Source organism: Emydura macquarii, unplaced genomic scaffold (assembly GCF_026122565.2).
Source record: "Emydura macquarii macquarii isolate MOO-44397 ecotype Brisbane River unplaced genomic scaffold, CSIRO-AGI_Emac_v2 contig_3603, whole genome shotgun sequence".
NCBI lineage: Eukaryota > Metazoa > Chordata > Testudines > Chelidae > Emydura > Emydura macquarii.
Window position 1 is genome coordinate 2,968,043 of NW_027133740.1, and position 20,496 is coordinate 2,988,538.

Sequence of the window (20,496 nt, forward strand, 5' to 3'; positions counted from 1 at the left end):
TCCCGGCCCCATGCTGAGGTCACAAATCCCTACCTCCTCAGCACAGGGACGCAGCGGCGGAACTCCCTGCAACAGGGGGACAGGGGAGTGCGCGGGAGCAGGGGGCGAATGGCCGCGTGGCGAATGAAGAGACAGGCCAGGCTAGGATGTGGCTATGGGGACAGTCCGACGGGGGAAGGGGGAGGGGAGGTTGGGGAACGGGATGGGCTCAGCGAGGAGCCGGGGGGGAGGGGTGTGTGTGACCGGAAGTCGGGCTCTCTCCCACCGCTGACTTCCTGTTTGATCGGTAACCAAGGGCTTCCCGTTGCTAAGGGAGCTGGTGGCGGAGCCACCTGTGCAAGGGACCCGCTCCCGGAGCTGAGGGAGCTGCAGGGGACACCCTCACTGCCCCCACCCGCCCCCCAGCATGAGCCGTGGCGGCACCGACAGCGGCTCCTCCGCCTCGGTCCTGGCCGAGCTGGACTGGGACGATGGATTCGCCATCCCCGTAGCCAACGCGGAGAACAAGGCGCTGGAGGAGGAAGTGAGTGGGGAGGCTGCAGCCTGACAGGGGTACCCAACCCCTCCCCCCGCCCGGCTCAACAGCAGCGGGGCACGAATCCGACCCCCGTCGGGGGACTGAACCCTCCCCGATTCGCCAGCGAGCGTGGGACACGGAGACATGAATGGCCCCTGCCCCTAACAGGGGAGCGAAGGGCGAATAGGAAACCTTTCCCCAGCCCTCCCCCTCCCCCCGGGGACGTGAACCACCCACCTGCCTCCGGGGGGGGCTGGGGAAAGGTTTCCTATTCGCCCTTCGCTCCCCTGTTAGGGGCAGGGGCCATTCATGTCTCCGGGGTAGCGCAGGAACGAAGATCCAAATGCAGAAGCAGAGCCACACTTTGTACAATCAGTTACCGTGGGATGCATTTGGATGAAAGATGCTATATAAATAAATAACCATAATTTCATCTCACCGTGGTTCTCTTTTAACATCTTTTAAACAGCATTTTTTTATCTAGACAAAATCTATTTTTTTCCTCTTCACTTTAAAAAAAAAAAGTGATATGTATATTGTCGATATTTTTGTGGTTTACATTATATAGTAAATGTAATCAAGTATTGTAAATGGTCAAGTATTGCTTGTTAATTACAGTATATTGCTAGTTGAAGACAGTTTATTGAATATAGTAGATGTTGTTTGTTTATAGCTGCAAAAGTTGCAGAAAGAAAAGGCAAACCTAAAAAATCAGTTGACGGACTTTGAAGAACGTATTGAGGCAATGACATCACATTTGAAAAACGTCAGGCAGGAGTTCAACTTTACACAGGTAAATTGTTGTAACCAGTAGATCCTCCTTACCCAGTTTAAAATTCTGCCTGATATTTGTCTCTAGTTTGTACTCATATCTATTTGTCTGAATACATTTTACTATTGATGAGAGACCTCCCAGCCTTATCTTCCAAAACTTGCCTAGGAAACAAATTAAGGCTTGTCTCAAAAATAGTTTTATGGTAATTAAAAATGAATAAATAATGATTGCCAAACAATCCTAACATCTATCCCTCCAGGCTTCATTCCATGCACAATGGGTACTTACAGAGGCAATAGAGAGAGATACGTCTGGCCCAGGAAAAAAATATAGCTTGGTTTCAATCTTGGAAAAAAAAAATTGTAAAAGGAGAACATGTTTGTATTGATCAGAAGATGGTTAATTGCCAAATACTAATGGAGATGTAATTCTTGGACTTGAAAAGTGAAACAAGACTATAAAGAGAGAGTGAGCTCTGCTTTATACTCTGAGACATATGGCTAGGACATATGGGCCCAACTTTTCAGATAAATGTATGTCCCCAGATCTAGGGATTTCAGCTGTTGTGAAAGCACATGTTAAGGAATGAGGCTGTCTCTGAGATAGCTAAACCACAAACCCTATAGGATTTTATAGATGAATATTGACAGTTTATATTGCACTTCAAGCTAATTGGGATCCCCTGTAGATCTTGGTATGAGATATCAGTAATCATATAAAAAATTGTTTTTCTACAAAGGTGCTTAAATAAATGCTGTAACTTTCTAATAATTAGAGCATAGGTCTGGGACTCAGGAGACTTGAGGCCTACTTCTGCTCTCACTTAAACCACTATAAATTAGGAACAATTCTACTCAGATCAATGGAGTTACTGGTTCATACTCTCATACTGGTGTGTCTACTTTGCAATTAGATACCCCTGACCGGCCTTGTCAGCTGAGCTGGGCTCACCAGGCTCAGGCTACAGAGCTGTAAAATTGAAGCATAGGTGTTCCAGCCCGAGTTCTGGGACCCTCCCCACTTGCACAGTCCTAAAGCTCAGGCTCCAACCCAAGCCCAAGCATTTATACTGCAATTTTCCAGCCTGAGCTATGTGAGCCCAGCTCAGCTGCCATGGGCCAGCCACAGGTGTTTAATTGCAGTGTAGACATACCCTGAGAGTTCAAAATCAGATTTCTGGACTTTGTTCCCTAGTCTGGCCCTGATTTGCTATGTGATGTTGGGAAAGACATTATCCTTCAGTACCTCCATTTCCCCATCTGTGAAAATGAGTACTATATAACCACTTTCTACAAGCATTTGAAGAGCATCTGCTGAAAGTCACCAAATGCAGATAATATTTTACTGGTACCTCCTAGTAGGATTTTAGCAGCTTCATAGCTTTATTTTGAATATATCAGTTCTTTGGAGTTCCATCTGATGAAAAATATGACTAACCTCATGGAGTCTCCACATGGATTTCGCTTTCTCATCCACTTTGAAGGCTACTTCTCATTCAAGAGGCAAAAACTAATTTTCCATTCTCTACTGCTAGAGACATACTAGACTAGATGATCTGGTCCTTTCTGGCCTTAAACTCTATGACTAGTTATGTGGTTAAGACTTAAAGCCCAAATTTTCAAATGATTAGTGATTTAGGATGCCTTCACAAATTTTAAAGGGGACCACTTTTCACAAGCAGGTGCTCAGAACCTTCTGAAAATCAGCTTCTTTAAAGAGTCTCATTCTGGACCCCCAGATCACTAAATCACAGCCTATGATTTCAAAGAGCGATCTGAGAAGAAACTCAGATAATGAATCTACTGATGATAGATGGCTTCCCTGCAGCTGAACAGCCTCTTAGTGTTAATGTGATAGATGCAAGTTTTAATTAGCAATCGAGATGAAGACACCCTGTGCTCCTTCTGTAAGAGAAGGACTTCCAGTAGGTAAAATATTAGGTATTGTATAGGAGAAAATATATTAAAGCAATTTTGCCAGACAAAAAGAGGCACCCAACTGGTATGTAGCAATATCTGTCAGCTAATCCATCTCAGCTCAAAAAGATAGAATACTCTCTGCTGCTTTGCCTCCTGAATCAGACAGAAAGCTTCATATTGATGGAGAGACTAGTTTGAATATGATTGTCTATACTGTTGTTTGGCTGTGAACTATGGAACAGTGAAATAATGGATTCTGAATCTTCAATGAAGTATTTTTGAATCACTTAGCTAGATATGGAAGGCTAATCTGTGAACATTTGCTACAGGTCACTGATTTTTTTTTATATTAATTCCATATCTTAAAGTCCAAACACCAGTAAGTTGAGTTGCTCTGAAACTACACAAGTGTGAATCAGACTCTGAATTTCAAAAGCCCCCATAAGCATTTTTATTTTACTTCTATAAAATCCCTCAATGCAAATTTCATAGTTTTATATCAGTGTTACCTTTGTTAGAATTCTTATTTTAGTGAAATAATAAAAATGCTATTGGGTGTTAAATACCTTTTAACCGTTCTATGTAAAATAATGAACTATATTTTTCTTATTTTTATAATATATTATTCTCTATATATTAGTCTCTTTATAGAGCCAGAGAGAATGAAATAGAAACGGAAGAGCACTTTAAAGCCCTTGCTGAGAGAGAGCTTGGACGTCTCAAAAAAGAGATTCAACGGCTGGAAAATGAGATGGTTTCCTTAAGAGAAAAGAAAAATAGTCAAGAAGTAAGATTCAAGAATATTGTAATATGTATCCTATTCTGTTTATCACTAGTTTTCTTGCAATCAATAGTGTTCATTTCCTTAAGCAAATGAAGTCATGAGATAACAATTTTAACAATTGATGGAGTGCTAATGCCTGTGACATCCCACAAATATTTATGACCCAGTTCTTCAGCCCTTGCTCAGGAACATGTTCATAGTTTTGTCTTAGTAAGAACTAGAAGACTAGTTCCTTACCATGTTTAAAGTTTCATACATAACTGTAGTTTTTCACATTCACTTTGGAATAATTCCTAGTGTCTCAGTTTTTGGTTACAGAAATATTAGCTTATGAGGTAAAGCTCTCCTGTAGCAAAGCTCAGAAACACTTATTATTAAACATCGAGTGGCACAGGTGTGCATGGCACTTGCTAGACAAATAAAATGTCAAGTTCTTGTCCTGAGGAGCCCACAGTGTAGGCTGAACAAAACACAGCTAAGAATGATAATTAATGACTAAGCCTTGCAAGATGCACAGCACTATTAAGAAGTCAATGGGAGTTGTGGGCACTGAGGACCTCAGAATCAGGTCCAAACAAAGGAAGGGAGATAGTGCATAAATGGAGGAGGGTTATAACCATGAGACAGATGTGTTTAATGGCATGCACCCACCCACATGCCCTTGTTACTTTCTCTTTGGATATTTTCCTTGTACTTTTTTTTTTTTAAAATCAAGTTGATAGCAAACTTATTCTCCCTTGTGCCTAAAATGGATATGATGGGAGGACTTAAAGTGCTAATCTTTTATATATTTTCTGTAAATAAATACACTTATAACAACACTTGGGTAGGAAACTTTCTATGAAAGAAATAGCAAAAGTGCTGTGTCTTTTGTCTTTTCTTTTTTTCAAGCCATTAGGCTAACTTTTATTCCTTCAGGTTGGCTTTCTTCCTTTTCGTTGACTTCTCTGGTGCTTAAAATAGCTGGCTGTACACCTGAGACCAGATTCTATCCTTCACTCCCACATTGGGAAGTCTCCTCTCAATCAATTGGGACTACTCATGGAGTAAGAGAATCAGAATTTGGCTCTTGGTTTGGAGGGGTAAGCTGTGCTACATGATGAGTTGGATCAGTTTCTCACCAAGTGTGTATTAACTCCATAAAATAGCAGAATAGGTATCTTGTGCCAATGGTTCACTCATCTCAGTTTAAGATAATTTTGCTTTTTTAGGTTTGTGGAAACTTGGTTCTTTTTCATGCCAGAACCTTGGACTAGCATTATTCAAACTGAAGATATTTGCCATAGATGAAGACTCATTCACTCAACAGTATGGTCATCTGTAGGACCCTACCAAATTCACAGCCGTGAAAAACATGTCATGGACCATGAAATCTGGTCTCCCCAATGAAATCTGCTTTGGAAGGGCTGGGGCATCCCAGTTGGGCCTCCTACCATGTGCCAGGCTCCAGCTGCTAGTCCTGGCGGGATGGGGGCTAAGGGCCAGCCCTTCCCCTTTTTAACATGGGCATAGTTTGGCGGTATTGCCCTCCCAAAATGCAAGCCTCGAGCAGGCGCGAAGTGATGCCAGCAGGAGAGCTGATCACCATTATGAGCTTCCCTGCCATGAAGCGCAGACACTGCTGGAGTTACTTCATGCCTGCCTGAGGCTTGCAGTTTGGTACGCAACACCGCCCCTTAGTCCCCAAACTACGCCCATGTTAAAAAGTGGGGGGAATGGCCCCTGGGTACTGGAGCTGGTGACTCCCCCACTTCTAGAATGGTTCCAGTGCCCTTGCCCCCAACCCTGCCCCTCCCCCGCTCCAGGCCCAGTGCATGGGAATTAAAGGGGCTTGGGCTTGCTGTGTGTGTGTGGGGAACCATAGTATCCCCCTGACCACAGGGCCTTGAGTGGTTGCCCACCCGTAAGGCCAGCTCTGCCGTCCCCAAAATGATGACACCCCCGGCCCCCATACCTGTGCTGCTCTCCGGCTGCCCAGCTCTGAAGGCAGTGCCTCCATCAGCAGTACAAAAGTAAGTGTGGCAATAACACGACCTCTCTACAATAGCATTGCGATGCCTTCACAACCCTCTTTGGGTCAGGACCCCTATGGTTATAACTCCATGAAATTTCAGATGTAAATACCTGAAACCATAAAATTGACGATTTTAAAAATCCTGTGAGCGTGAAATTAACCAAAATGGACCGTGAATTTGGTTGAGCCCTAGCCATCAAACTGCTAAATTCATAAGACTAGGATAAACACCTGTATCAACTTGCATTGTCTGTTTTGATTTTCTTTTTTTGCTCAGAAAGATAATACATAACTTTTAAAATTTAATTTCTCTCAAACTTTACTAGAATAATATATTCAAAGCCACCCAGAAGCTGGAAACCTTAAGATGCCAGATGAATTGGGATCAGCAAGCTCTAGAGGCTTGGTTAGAGGAATCAGCTCATAAAGACAATGATGCAGTCACAATCCAGAAGTATGCTCAACAGGATGATGGGAAATTAAGAGTATGTAGATATACCATTTTTTTCTAAAAGTTTTCATTGTAATATGTATATTTTCAACCGAAAAATTGGCCATTTTTAGCATCTAAGGATTTTGCCATATCAAGTCAGGTAAACTGAGACTTATAGAGGCAAAACAACTTGTTCAACAGCACTTTTAAACTGTGATGGTTTTCCATTTAGCACATAATGAAATTTCATTTAAATTCCCTTTTAAAGGTTATGTAGGTGACTGTATTATAAAGAGCTAAAATGCACAATTTAATACTTATTAGAATTTGTTTGTTTTGCTGGATGAAGATGAAGTTTAGCTTGAAAGTACATAAATGTTTAATTATGGCCAGTAGTAATTGTGGGTAAAATTTTGCCATCAGGTTTTAAAGAGAACTTCACGTTGAATTCAATAGAGAGTTCATCTTAGAAATCTATGACATAGGACCTTCTGAAAAAACAAGTGCAAGTAATTTAGATGTTCCTGTTTAAACTGGAACTGAACTGCTTAATATCAATAAGGATAAAATAAGGCTACCTGAATAAAATTGACTAAAGCAATGAAAGACTGGCATTAAATATAAAGTAGACTCATCAGGCAACGAGTTCAAAATTCATAAAGGACATTCTCAAATAATTATCATTTAGGAAAAAAAAAATTTTTGTTGATAAATGTAAGTGTTTGCAAACTGTTCAAATTAAAGCTAATTTTACTACCACTGATGTTGAATAAATAGACAATTCAGACACCATAATTTACACAAATAGTCCCACTGATATTTAAGGGGACTACTTGTATGAGTAGGGATTCCTTGCATGAGCAAAGGTTTGTAAGGTTGGGTCCTTTGTTTTTTAGGCATTTCAAACACATGATATAGATGATGTCTCATTAACTCCCAACTTAACTGTAGCAGAGCTTTGTATTTATTTATAATTAATTAACTATATTAGTCCTTAAATCATTTCATTTCAGGTGCTGACCCAACAGGTAGAAAAGATGACTATGGAAGCTAATCAGAAACACAGAATTCTTGACAGTGAGCTTACAGAAACCATAAGTGCTCAGGTTTGTGTATAAAGCAATTTAAGATTATTTTCTGTATTTGAAGTATTTCTTAAAATTAAAAATCATTGCAAAGTGGGCTCTACTTCTTTACAGATAGAACTGGATAAGGCAGCTGAAGATTTTCGCAGGGTTCACCATGAAAGGCAAGAGCTCATCAGACAGTGGGAAACTACAATAGAGCAGATGCAGAAAAGAGATCAAGAAATAGATCACTGTGCTTTGGTAAGTCACATATTCAGAGGTTGCTTTGTATAAATAGTGGACCTAACCTTGCACCAGTAATGAGAGCTGGGCTATTGTCTGAGATAGAATAACATTGGAAACATAATGGGCCTTATCCTGTTCTTTTCTGCATTATTCCTCTTTTCATTTCACTCATCTGTTTCAAATTTAAGATATATTACAGAAGATTAACTATGCAATTGCATTGCATTGTCTTAGTAATTATTATTAGTTTTTAAGTTCGAGTCTGTTAAGTTAAATAGGGTCCCCCTCAACTCTTCTGCACTACCATACAAGAGTCTCAGGTTTAATTTTCAATTCCAGTTTCATGTTCACTGTTCCATCAGGGGCTGGAGTGCCTTGTGACTTCTGATAATGATTCCTCTGTCTTGTCTTAACAGCAACAAGAGAAGGTAGACTTCTACCCATTGCTCTTATAAACGGATAGTTGGTGGGCTGCAAAGTGGGGGAATTGCGTGTCTGGGGCATGATTCAAAGGGGAAATAGGGAATGGTGAATTTTGAGGTTTCTGACAGGTATGATGAGTCCTGCCCTCGTGCACATGTGGCCCCCATTAATGTCAGTTGGAGTTAGTGCATAGCAAAGGTCAGAATTTAGCCCTAATATTTACTACAAATAGGAAGCAACAGTAGCACTTAAAAAAAAAAGCCTTTCAAACTGTTGTTTTGATTACATTTAACAAGCTATTGCTAGCTTCTAGTATTTATCACTTTCTCAGTGTTTTAGAGCCTCAGAGGGTTTTGCTTCTGTACACACACACACACACACAAAAAAAAGGTTATGAGGAAAGGGGGTTAAATAATGCACATTCTGCTTTGTTTTATATTTATAACATTTGAAATGTGAAGAGAAATATTTATAAACGTAGGTATCAAAGTGGAATTTTTATAGAGTTTCAGAAGCCTCATATGATATCATGACACTTTTTCCAAAATTTGAAGCTATGTCTGCGAGAAGTCTCTGCACTAAATCTTAGCTTTGCTAATAAGAAATTGCCCTGAAAAAAGAGGGGAACTTCAGCTTTGCATATTGCACACATCTGGGGGAGAAGACACCCTGCCCCTTCAACTGAGGAGGTCTGTTGGAAAAAGTGTTTTGAATGATTAATTTTTTATTATTATGCAACAGTAAACAATATAATAAAAGAGAGAAATCAGAAGGAATAATTTAGAATGTGAGTTAATGTAGAAACTTAGCTGGAATAACTTGAACTGTTTAGTATGAGATGCCATATATAATTGCTAGTGGCAAGATTCTGCTACCCTTCCCCCCATGCTTTGAAGTTAGTTCTGTTGATTTATTTTTTGTAATTAAAAAGAAGCAGTTATGATTCTGAATATAGGGAACAGATCAGCTGAGCAAGAAGATGCCATTTTTGTGTAATCACTTTTCAAAGAACAGCAAATTAATTGTTGTATAATATTGTTTCACCAATATCTAAGCTGTTGGTAAACCTTTTAACTTATTCTTTAAGAATACCAAAATCCACCCTTTTCTAAAATCTGTAGTGCTAAAACCCTCACACATACCTTGGTCATCATTTATCATGACTATTAATTATTACTATTATTGTAACCTTCTCTATGCCCTCTTCGCTGTTCCAGTCTATTCAAATGCTGTTTATGCCTATGGCCTCTTCCTTTCCTGTCACTCTTCCATGTAAGTTTACAGTGCCATATTGGTGATTTTTAACCGAGAGAGAAATCACTGAAATAGAAGTTGCCTATCCAAAATATTTGCAGTATTTTATGTTGCTACATGTAAATGAAATGAGATACATATCAAAGGTAATTTCATGGTGGTGCAGTACCTAGGCTGCCACATACTATTGCATTAAAATATATTTTGATTTGTTTCTTTTTACTATTAATTATTTTTTAAGGTAAAGCAATAGCCAAAAGCAAAGAGCAACAGTCTGACAGCAATGGTTGCTGCATTATTTAAAACACTTTGAATGTTTTTTATTCTGCTAGTTATTAGCCCAGGTAAGACAGGAGATCCGAAAGAAAGATGATGTGATTAAAGAGAAGATTCGGTTTTTGGCAAACGAGACTGGGAACAATGTGGAGTATGAAAAGAAAATTTCTGTTGCTGACCGGCAAGCTGCCAAACTCAGATTAGATTACCAAAACCAAGATGCTTATAGAGTTCAACTCCAGGATGAGGTAATAGTGACTAAATGTTGCAGACAAAGGTAAAAAATGAAAAACCCTAACATTTAACTAACAAAAGGAATGTGACAGCAAAAATGCAGAAGTATATGGTGAACTCTTTCATTTTCTGGTACAATCCTTATGTTGTAACAAAATGTCTGCCCTTGCCAATTAAATGCTGAGTATTGAGTTTGAATCCTGAGCGTGGTCTTTGGCTGGTAATGCTGCAGAGGAGGCAGCCCATAACTGTTGAGAAAGAGTGCCTTTTATTACTGTGTTGCCTTCCTATGGCTGTCTGAATTGTTTCCCTTAAACAGCATCCAGCCTGACAGTGGCGAAGATGCTTCAAAGGAAGGTGCACTGCCCCATCTTTACCTCACATATAACACACCTAATTTTTCAGTACCGTAACATGATAAAAAATTTTTTTCCTCACTTCTCCAGATGATCATCATCTTATGCACTGAAGAATGAGGGTGGTAGCCCTTTTAATTCTGTCCTAGTTAAAATAATTAGAGACTATTCATTCTCATATAGCTGTCAAATAAAGAGGCAACTTGCGGTAGGGGACTGGGTGGTACAGCTATAAAAATGGGAACAATACTTCATCCCTCCTTCAATGGTGTATTTTGAGGCTTAATCAGCTAATGTTTGTAAAGATGTTGGAATGTGTAAAATGCTAAGTATTACTCACTTGCTGAACTATTTATCTCAATTATATCTTGCTGCATAAATTCCACAACTTAATTTAGCATGGCATAAAAATACTTCCCTTTATATGCTTAAAACTTATCATGTAATTTTTATGAGGTGTCTGTCTGTCCTTGTACCTCAGAATCCTCCCTGAGTTTAACCAAAATAATGCTGTGTAATCAGCAAAGTTTGGACCAGCACCAGGTGTTGGATCCACATCATCACCACTGCCCACATGGCGGCTCATTGAAGTCAGTGGGGCTCCACATAAGCACAGGGATCTACTCACGCAGATGCAGTTGCAGGATCTGGCCCCATTCTCTCTTCTTGGTAATTAAACATGTATTAGGTCAGATTCTCACCTGGTGTAAATCAGTCTGACTTCATGGGCTGTGCCGATTTACACAAGTTGAGAATCTGGACCATTTTTTCTTTTATTTAGAGAAAATACTTTAAAAATATCTAGAATAATCTTTGCATTGTTGAAATACAGGTTTGTTAGCAACACTAACTGATCTTTTGAAATGTTTGAGGCACCGAAGGGGGATTGTTAATGTTTATATACTTATGAAAGAGAGAATTATCCAGTTTCTGGTTTGGTAATGCTCAACAATAAGTGAGCTTTCTGAAAACTACTTGTTTATTAATGTATTTAAATGCTCCACAGTACACAGGAAAGTAAGTGATCTCTCTAACTTATTTAATTATTAGCTGGATACTTTAAAAGCCACTGTGGACAGAACTGCTTCTGATTTAGAATCTCTGAGAACACAAATGGCCAATCTGAAGAAAGAAATCCAGGAAAAACACATCAGGTAAGAAAGATAAACTCTTAGAAAAAGTTTATAACGTTCTGTAATAATCAGATTTTTGAAATGTTTCATACCAAGCAAGGAACCTTAAATAATGTCTGGACACTTAAGTAGTCAACTAGCAGGACATTTTGTGACATACCTAGATTGTCCAAGTTACTCTTTGGACTATATAGCCGTGGAACACTCCCTGTGATTCTCATCTCAGTGGAGGAAAAAAAATCTGGTATGGGCCCTGATTCTCATCTTTTTTTTTAAATTTATAAAATTGTGATAATGAACTGTGTCCATAACAGTTGTCTGAGATGGATGACCTAAGTACCCTACACAGTTTTATGCCTTTAGATGAATATAAGGAATTACGTTTTTAGATTTACATCTCAATAAACTGCTCTAAACATTTTTAGCAATGTTTCGTGTGTACTCTTCATTTTGACTCATTGTGCCTTGTAACTTTATTTAGGCTAAGCCATGTTAAAGACCAGAATCTGAATCTTTCAAATAAACTGAAGTTTGTGACTGAGAAGACATTGAGTTTAGAAGAAAAAGCTTTCAGGATGGAAGAAATACTAAAAGAAGAGGAGAAAATTGTCAAGGTAAAGCCTTTTTGACAATATCTGCCACTGAGGATTAATGTAGACTTTACAGGTTGTGTTTGGGACAAGCATTTATGTATGGATTAAAAAGGAAGTTACTTATTAATTAATATGGCCTGCAGCCATTCCCCCTCAGATATTAAAGTAAGCAGGGTTCAGTTGGGTCAGTTCTTGGATAGGAGATCCCTGGGGAAAGCCTTAGTGTTGTAAAGTGGTATGTGGATTTGGTAGGTGGCATTCTTCCTGCTGAACTGTTACTAAATCAAGGCCCTCTCATGGTATTGAGGGGGCACTGTGCAGTGGAACTGCCATCTTTCAGATCAGATGTACCTAGATCTTGACCACTTGTGGTTATTAAACATCCGATAGAATTTCTAGTTAGAGCAAAGGTAATTTAATCCCTGTTTTGTGGCTAAATTTTAAGGACCTATTACTAAAAATGGTCAGAAAATAGTAATTCAGTTTCATGGAGGATTTTAAGATTTTGAAATTTGACTTTGTTCTGAGTCAGAGTAAAAACCAAAAAATTTGCAGTTCTGCACAAAATGGAATTATCATCCTTTGTCCATTTCTACTGGAAACCAGAGACTCTGGAAGCTCTAGGAGCTTGGGCTGCTGATGAGCCGTGATCATCATGCTCTGGAAGTCTAGGATTTTCAGGTTGTTGGCTCCCCATTAACCTGGCAGGTGAAGCTTTCCTACATTTTATTTAAAAAAAAAACAAACCAGAAAAAAAACACCCCACACCAAACACCCCGTTTCCCAATTTGTTGTTAATTCTTTTTAAATATGTTTAGCCTCTTACAGCTCTGATATGAACCTTTGACATTTTGCTTGATGATAGGATGCTTTAAAGCTTCTAAAATGATCTCATTACACAAGTGGCAGAGCAGGTGTTCCCAAACAAATGACAACAAAAACTACAATCATGCACACCACCTTGTACTTTGTTTCTGCCACTTATTTTTCCCAAACACAGTCTTGTTTTTCAAGCAATAGCTGTGTAGATTTGTTACCCGTGGTTCTGTCAACCCAAAGCTCTTGGTAACCTTCCTCTGGGCAAGGTGTTGTCAGGAAATAAATCAAATGGAGACACGGCTGTCCAGCTGATAGATGGATTGGTAGAAACAGTATAATACAAGAGAGCTCTCACTTAAAAGCTGTACTTTACTTACTCTCAAGTTCTTAACAAACATGCACAACAGGTTAGTAAAACATCCCAATCCTCAATAATTGCCAAAGTTTGGTGTGGCTCTCGAGCAGTACAGCGGCAGCTTTCCGATTGGCTGGTCTTCCAGCTGCCGTTGGGGACCCCAAAACTGTGTCTAAGAGATCCCTGAAGAGTCCAAACCTCTCACCCCATTTATCCTTGTTAGTAGACAACAACATGTCAAGAAAAAAAACTTGTTGGACAAGCAGTTTCAAAAGCTAATCATGACGTCTCTTCATATCACTTTTTAGTCAGATGTGTTTGTGCAGAATCCACATCTCGAGGCCTGACAAACATCTCCCAGAGGGTATACGTAGATAAGCTTCTTACTTTTTTCTGAAAAACAAGATCCCAGCATGTACACCAGAGACTTCATCGGGGAGCGGGTGGGGTGCAGAGTCACATAAGACTGAGCAAAAGGCTCTCCTCACCTCCTGGCTTACTCATGCTAAGGCTGCACAGGCCTGCAGAAAGGCCTACCAATTTTGTCTGCTATTAGCAAAAGTATGATTATCAATATTGCACTATTAAGTGGGCCCTGGGCCTTTTACTGTTCTATCAAAATCTACCCATACAAAATACTGCTCTCATGACAGGATTTGGAACTTATTTAATGAACTTAGCTATTGTGTTATAAAGTTAATATGTACATTAAATTGCACTTTGAATATTAATATACAGTTTAGAGAAAATGATCCCTAGCTATATGCGTAGATTAAAAAAATAGGGTTTTCTATTAAACGATTAAATACTGCAAAAAATTTGAAAACTAGCTGGAATTATATAACATTTCTGCAAATTGAAAACTGCATTTGCTTCCCCTTAAATCTGTTACTAGGGTGGCTAAGCCATTAGCAGAGTTTCTTTACTTATATATGTGGTGGATAACTCAAGCTGACACTGAGCTTGGCAGCTCTACAGCCTTGGGGTAATATTTTAAATAAGATGAACTGTTCTTGAACAATGTCTGTAATGTATTAGTCAGAAGCATGCTTTCCATCAACATTAGGCATGCATGTCTATTTGCTGCATCTATTAATTTACTGTGAAAAGATATTTACTGAGAACAATACAGACAAAATCCCATTCGCCGCTTGTGCTTCAGTTTCCTGATGTTCCCCAGACTCTTTAGCAAAGCAGTTTTGTGGGGACTGAATCTTATCTAACACCCATGTCTATTTTGGAGACCTCTTTTTAAAAGGAAGAAACAATGTTTTTTAAATAAATAAAATTAAGATCTTAATGACCAAAGTGCCAAATTCTGATCCTTTTTGAGTTGACAGTTTTGCCATTGTTTTCATTAGTTCCAAAAACTGACCCTAACTGGACATTTGGGTGGTCATAGAAATTAAAAATAAATATGTACTAAAACATTTTTTTTTTAAAATCACTTCCTCTCTTTGGGCCTGATCCAAAAGCCATTTCCCATTGACTTCAGTAGGTTTTGGATCAAGTCCATACTTGCCCCCAAGTTCCTGAGTTCAGGGTTCAATAATTCTCCTTTAACAGTTATTCCAAAAATAAAACTTTCCCTTTCAACCCATCTGCCTTCAAGTCATCTCTCATTGTTATTAACAACTGTAGGAGAAATGCAAAACTTTGAATTTAGGTCTTGGCAAGTAGAAATCCTTTGTTTCTTTCTTTTTCTTCTTCTTTTTAAGTTAAGCATATATTTTGTTAATGATTAAAAATCTTAGCATTTGTGTGTGTATTTCTAATACATTTCAGGCCACATTAATGTTTTTTACCTGTCACAATTAGAGTTCAAGATTCTGTCTTACTCTAGTTGATGACATCTCTAACACCTAAAACAGAGCAAGGAGCTGAATTTCCTACATTGCTTCAGGTGTTAATGATATCAGCTGCAACACACACACTTCATCTTAGGTCCTGACAAGTAAAAAAAAGAAGGAAGTGATTTTAAAATGTATAAATATATTTTAAAACAAAACCATATTTATACACATTCTGTTATACATTTTGATTGTTAAACAATCTTGAATGAACATTGTAAGTAATTTGTAAGAAATCAGTACAAAAAAGCAACCCCTATTTTACAAGTGTGTATTGGAAGGCAATGACGGGTGAAAATGGAAAGAGGCACGAATTTATAATTTGCTGAAATGGAGAAGAGACTGAACAAGACAAAAGTCTCTCAAAAGTGCGCCCCAGTACTTTTGCAGGGACAAAACTTTAAGGACACATTATTATCTTCCACAGTCAAAGACTTTTAAAGCAGCAAACAGTTTTTGAAACTTCTGATACTAAAATTTCATACTTCCAATATCTCTGGTAGTATATTTTACATGTATCATTTTTCTATGAATGATAAAGACAAATGTGTCTCTGCAAGGCATTACCCAAACTGACTGTGTGTGTTTAATGAGTAATTTGTCATCAGGAAAAAGAAACACAAATGAACCAGTTGAAAGAACTCCATTTCAAGAAAACTCAGGAGTTACAGGTACAGAGGGACAAGGAGAAGTGTATTATTGCAGAAATCGAGGGAACCCGAGCATCACTTAAAAACCTTAATAGTCGGTTACGCAGACTTGATGCAGACACCTTAAAGCAACAGGAAATCATGTATAATCAGGTAAAGCGTTAACAAGCCCTCAATTTAATTTTTTTATCGTTCTTTGCGGCTAACATGAATAGCTTGTTTGGGTTTTTTCTGTCTTTAACTGCTTAGAAAATGCAGTTTCTGAAATGATCTGTGCTTGTGATGAGTTATGCAGTTCCATCTCTGCAGATGCGTGAATGAACTTGACTCTGTGTGTGCGTATGTACGCACACGTGTGCGTGCATGTGAATTATTTTTTTGTATCTCCTGTTCTCCCCTTTAATTTTCCAAATCAATTCTTCACTTTGTCTCCTCTGAACTACTGACGCTTCAGGGTAAGTTTTGGAAGCAATACAAGAGAGGTACATGCCCAAATTCTGTTATTTGCTAATGGGATTTATGTGCATATCTCCTATGCACTACTTTGAAAATTTTCCTCTTTATATCAATATCCACTGGTAATGGCAAGATTGCAAAACTCTGTAAGCCTCCCTATCTGTGCAGTGTGCGCTTTGTTACACTTTTAGGAGATTACTTATGATCCATCAGCACACACCAGTCATTTACGAGCATTTTGTTAATGTCACATTAAAATGAGAAGGCCTATAGGCCATAAATTATTGTAAAATAACAATAGCTTAATTAGGTAACTGTCCTAAAGCCAAAATTTAGTTCCAAAGTTTATATACAATGTTTTAGCATTATAGAAAGAGCTATAATTATTTATCTCAGTCTCTCAATTTGTTTTTTAAAAATAATTTTAACAGGATTTTTATATTCAGCAAGTGGAGCGACGACTGTCACGGTTAAAAGGGGATGTTAATACAGATGAAAGGCAAGTTCTGGAAGCAAAAGTTGCCGAACTTAAAAAGACCTTAGAAGAAAAGAAAGATGCATATAATCTCTTACATGCCCAGCACAAGAAACTTCAGGTAACTTGCTTACAATATCATTTTTGTTGATATAAATCCTAGAAATTCTAACAAATTAGCTTAGGTAGATTTCTTCTTTATTCATTAACCTAGTACTAGATAGAGGATGTGTGAATTTCATGTAAGTTACACAGATAACCTCACACCACACTCCCCTGATATGCCTTGTGGGAAATGGATAGCTACTGGATGACTGAAGTTTTTTGGCATGAAGGAGGATTTTGGGTTGTGGTGAGCACAAACTTAACTTGCTTTAAATCTACTTTATTTTCAAGCAATCAGAGCTAAAAATGAAACTTTTTAAAGTTGTCTTCACAATAAGACATAAGTAAGATACCATTAATCCTTGACAATATTGTGTTCCATTGACACTAGCTTTTATGTATTACAATACAATTGCATTATATTTGTTTTTGTCCAATTAGGATTAAAGTGTTTAATTGCTTAAAAGGAAAATATTCAAGTTAACAGGCCCAAATGTTGACCCAGCACTTGTATAAGCGATTTTTTTCTGTTTTTAAAATGTTCCTTGAGGAGATGTTATGTATGACAAGTCACTCAATGAGCATTTGCAAGTTACTTTACTTGCAGGCTTAGTTACAGTGAAATTTATAAATGCACCTAACTTGTTTCTACATCAGCCCATCATGAGTTTGATGCACCTATATTTATGTTTTCTGTGTATATACATATAACTTTACCTCTCACCCCCAATTATCCCGTGTCTATAATTACCTACAGAGAGGAGAAGATATTTGATGCTAGAGGGCTCTTTAAGTTAGTAGACAAAGGCATAACAAGATCTAATAGTTGGAAGTTGAAGTCATCAAAGTTCAAACTGGAAATAAGATGCACATTTTGAACAGTGAGAATAATTAAAAATTGGAATAGATTTCCAAGGGATGTGATAAATTCTCCATCAGTTGGGAGTCTTACCCAAAATTAGATGTCTTCATAAAAGATACGCTCTATATCAGTGTTCTTCATTGCAAGGCCCAGGAGTCAGTGGCGGCTCCGATCGACCCTAAGTATGGCTCCCTGACTTACTGTTTATATCTCAATTTATTTTATTTTAACATTAGAATATGCACCGAGCCTATCAAAGTCCGCCTTCTTTACGTCACATTGACCAGATGGTATGATGTGCGCCAATAAGTACATCTAAGTATATCCGTTGTATAATAACCGTAATATTACCAGAGCAACCAATGTAGAACTCAGAGTGTTCAACCGTTTGTGTTGTACATTATTTTTTGGCCCCAGTGAGTTACTGGAAAGAATGGATAGATTCTTTAATTCTGTTGAAGAGAAAATCAGAAAGTGAAACAGGAGAAAAAGCAGATAAGAATGTAACTGTGGATATTAATGAAATGAACAAAAGTAGATCATCATCAACAACTACAGAAAATGAGGTGGCTGGAGAAAGTAGCAGCCACGTTTTATTGTACAAGCAGACTTTGTTTTAGTTACATGAGTCGCTCTGTAACATTACATCAAGGAGTAGCAAACAAAGTGTTAATTTAGTAGTTGAAGTGGCTCTCACATTGAAGGTTTTTTGCCAAAGTGGTCTCCGCTTGGAAAACAGTGAAGATCACTGCTCTATATAGTTCAACCATAAATTGTTGGGGGGTAGATACAGTGAAATTCTATGGCATGTTATGAAGGAGGAAAAACTAGATGATCATTATGGTTCCTCCTGGCCCTAAAATCTATGACTGCATGAAAATGAAGGTTGTGTATTGATGTAATAAAAGGGTTTCTTGCATCCCAACTAAAATATTTCAGTAGCACCATGGACCAGAACCCATTATGATAGGCACTTTACAGACAATACAAAAATATAACAAAGAGCTCCTGTCCCAAAGATTTTATAATCTGTCATTTTTAATTAATTGCTAGCATTTGGTGCAATCTGTGTCCAGTGTAATAATGAACTAAAAGCTATTTATTTTCTAATAGAGTGATGTACACTTTATCAAGAGAGCAATGGATAAGACAGGAGAAGAAATGACTGGTCTGATGATCAGAATAGATGAACTAAATCTTTTCAATGACAAATCAGATAAAGAGTTTAAAAAAGCCAAAGCTCTTAAGCAGGTATGATGATAGTTTGCAGCTTTTTACTAATGGAAAGTATGAGGCTTTTTGTTTTGTTTTTTAAGAATAAACCATCTAAACACTCTTAATTAATAGTTTTGGGGTTATTTTCTACTTTTCTTTGCACTGGGTCATCATCTCCTGGGGGAAATCCTCTGGAGTTTCCTTGCCTCTCAGCTTCCCTGTAATATCCAGATCTTCGAATGAAGGACAGTTTCATGGCTGTTGTAGCTGGTAGTGTCAGGGGAGGGTGTAGAGGGATTGCAGCCTCTTATGACTTCAAGTCATAGGGCTCCATTGTGAGTTCAGTTACCATTGTCTAAGTCCCTTGCACTTATGAAGCAATATCCATTTGGGGGTGCTTTGCTGCCTGAGGTGTATTACTGATATTTCTTTGAGAAATCATTAATCCTAAAGTAGCATTAATTTCAGATAGAATATCCATGGAGCTGGCAAGGGACAATGTTGTGGAGAGCAGGTGAACCGCCATTGTTCCCTCAATCAAGTCTCCAAAGCCTTGTAGAGCCACCGCTCCAAGGTGACCTTACAGAGGGACTTACATGGAGAGGGAAAAGGAGGAGCTAATACTTTTTGGACAGCATGCCCCACACCCAGATTTTCACCCCTCCGATTTTGAAATTGATGGGATGTTCTGGCTCACTAATTTAAATACTGTGTATCAACAAAAAATTAGGATGCACCGAGTACACAAAATAATTAGTTTCCCTTCCACTTTCTTCCTTTTTGCAAAAATCTTGTGTTTTTCTTATGTTCTAAAGTCTGAAACTAAGACAGTTTTTTGTGTTTGCTTTTTCTTCCTCCCAGCAAGGCTCATCAGCACAACCTTGGGAGTATGTGTTTGGTAATGTAGGCTCTGTATAAATTGCAGCTATCCTTTTTATTTTGATATATTAATTAGGACAGATTTTTTTTTAAGTCTATTCTTCCTTCTGCCATAAGACACAAGGGAGAGGTGCAGAAGCACTCCTGAAGCACTTGAAAAGGTGCAGCAGGAGCTCTGCAACAAGCGCTTCCTTCTCCTTTTCCCTGTCCCCAAGAGAACTCTGGGTGGTCAAGGCTCTGCTGAAACTGTACAGAGTAGGACAATAACCTAAGGCTCAATTCTGGTTATTGTGATACAGAAATACTGTTTAAAGAATGCTTTACATGAAACTAGAATTTATAAAAAATGGTCCATTTTAAAAATCAAGTTGAAAAGCATACCTTTTAATTTTGTATCTCCTTTTTGGCATTTGATAGGATTTGATGATTGAAGATAATCTCTTAAAATTGGAATTGAAACGTCTTCAAGATACGCTGTACAACAAGGCAGAGCAAGTTCTCTCACTGGAAAAACGAAAGCTACAGTTAAATACAGCCATGGAAGAAAGAACTGAAGAAATTAAGGTTCATAAGGCAATGATTGAATCACAGATAAGATTTGTGGAGCAGGAACGGCAAAGTGTAAGGTAGTTACCATGAATTTTCAAAACATTACATTGTGTTCTTAACAGTAAATGGAAAATAGCAACACAATAGTAAATGGAAAATACATTAAATATTTACATTAAGATGTTCTCCAAAAGGTCTGGGTGAACTGTGATCATTCTACAATTTCCCTCTTTTAAATGTTTCAGAAATTTGTTAGT

General features: G+C 38.2%; 1 protein-coding gene and 1 long non-coding RNA gene across 2 annotated transcripts in view; one reads left to right on the top strand and one right to left on the bottom strand.

The window, feature by feature from the left end:
* The first annotated feature begins 406 nt into the window (after window positions 1-406).
* The window catches only part of CCDC39 (coiled-coil domain 39 molecular ruler complex subunit), a 30,827-nt gene continuing 10,737 nt past the window's right edge, over window positions 407-20,496 (top strand). Inside the window, exons 1-13 of the mRNA XM_067536491.1 lie at window positions 407-523; window positions 1,191-1,310; window positions 3,852-3,998; window positions 6,336-6,494; window positions 7,456-7,548; window positions 7,642-7,770; window positions 9,765-9,956; window positions 11,349-11,452; window positions 11,913-12,045; window positions 15,657-15,851; window positions 16,586-16,750; window positions 18,710-18,847; window positions 20,108-20,316. Coding sequence (XP_067392592.1) covers window positions 407-523; window positions 1,191-1,310; window positions 3,852-3,998; window positions 6,336-6,494; window positions 7,456-7,548; window positions 7,642-7,770; window positions 9,765-9,956; window positions 11,349-11,452; window positions 11,913-12,045; window positions 15,657-15,851; window positions 16,586-16,750; window positions 18,710-18,847; window positions 20,108-20,316 — 1,901 coding nt within the window. The remainder of the gene's footprint in view (window positions 524-1,190; window positions 1,311-3,851; window positions 3,999-6,335; window positions 6,495-7,455; window positions 7,549-7,641; window positions 7,771-9,764; window positions 9,957-11,348; window positions 11,453-11,912; window positions 12,046-15,656; window positions 15,852-16,585; window positions 16,751-18,709; window positions 18,848-20,107; window positions 20,317-20,496) is intronic.
* LOC137145626 (uncharacterized) lies at window positions 13,116-20,208 on the bottom strand. Its single transcript, XR_010917695.1, has 3 exons — window positions 20,072-20,208; window positions 17,948-18,048; window positions 13,116-13,591 (listed from the first exon to the last, which is right to left on the bottom strand). It is a non-coding gene; the product is annotated as an uncharacterized lncRNA (long non-coding RNA).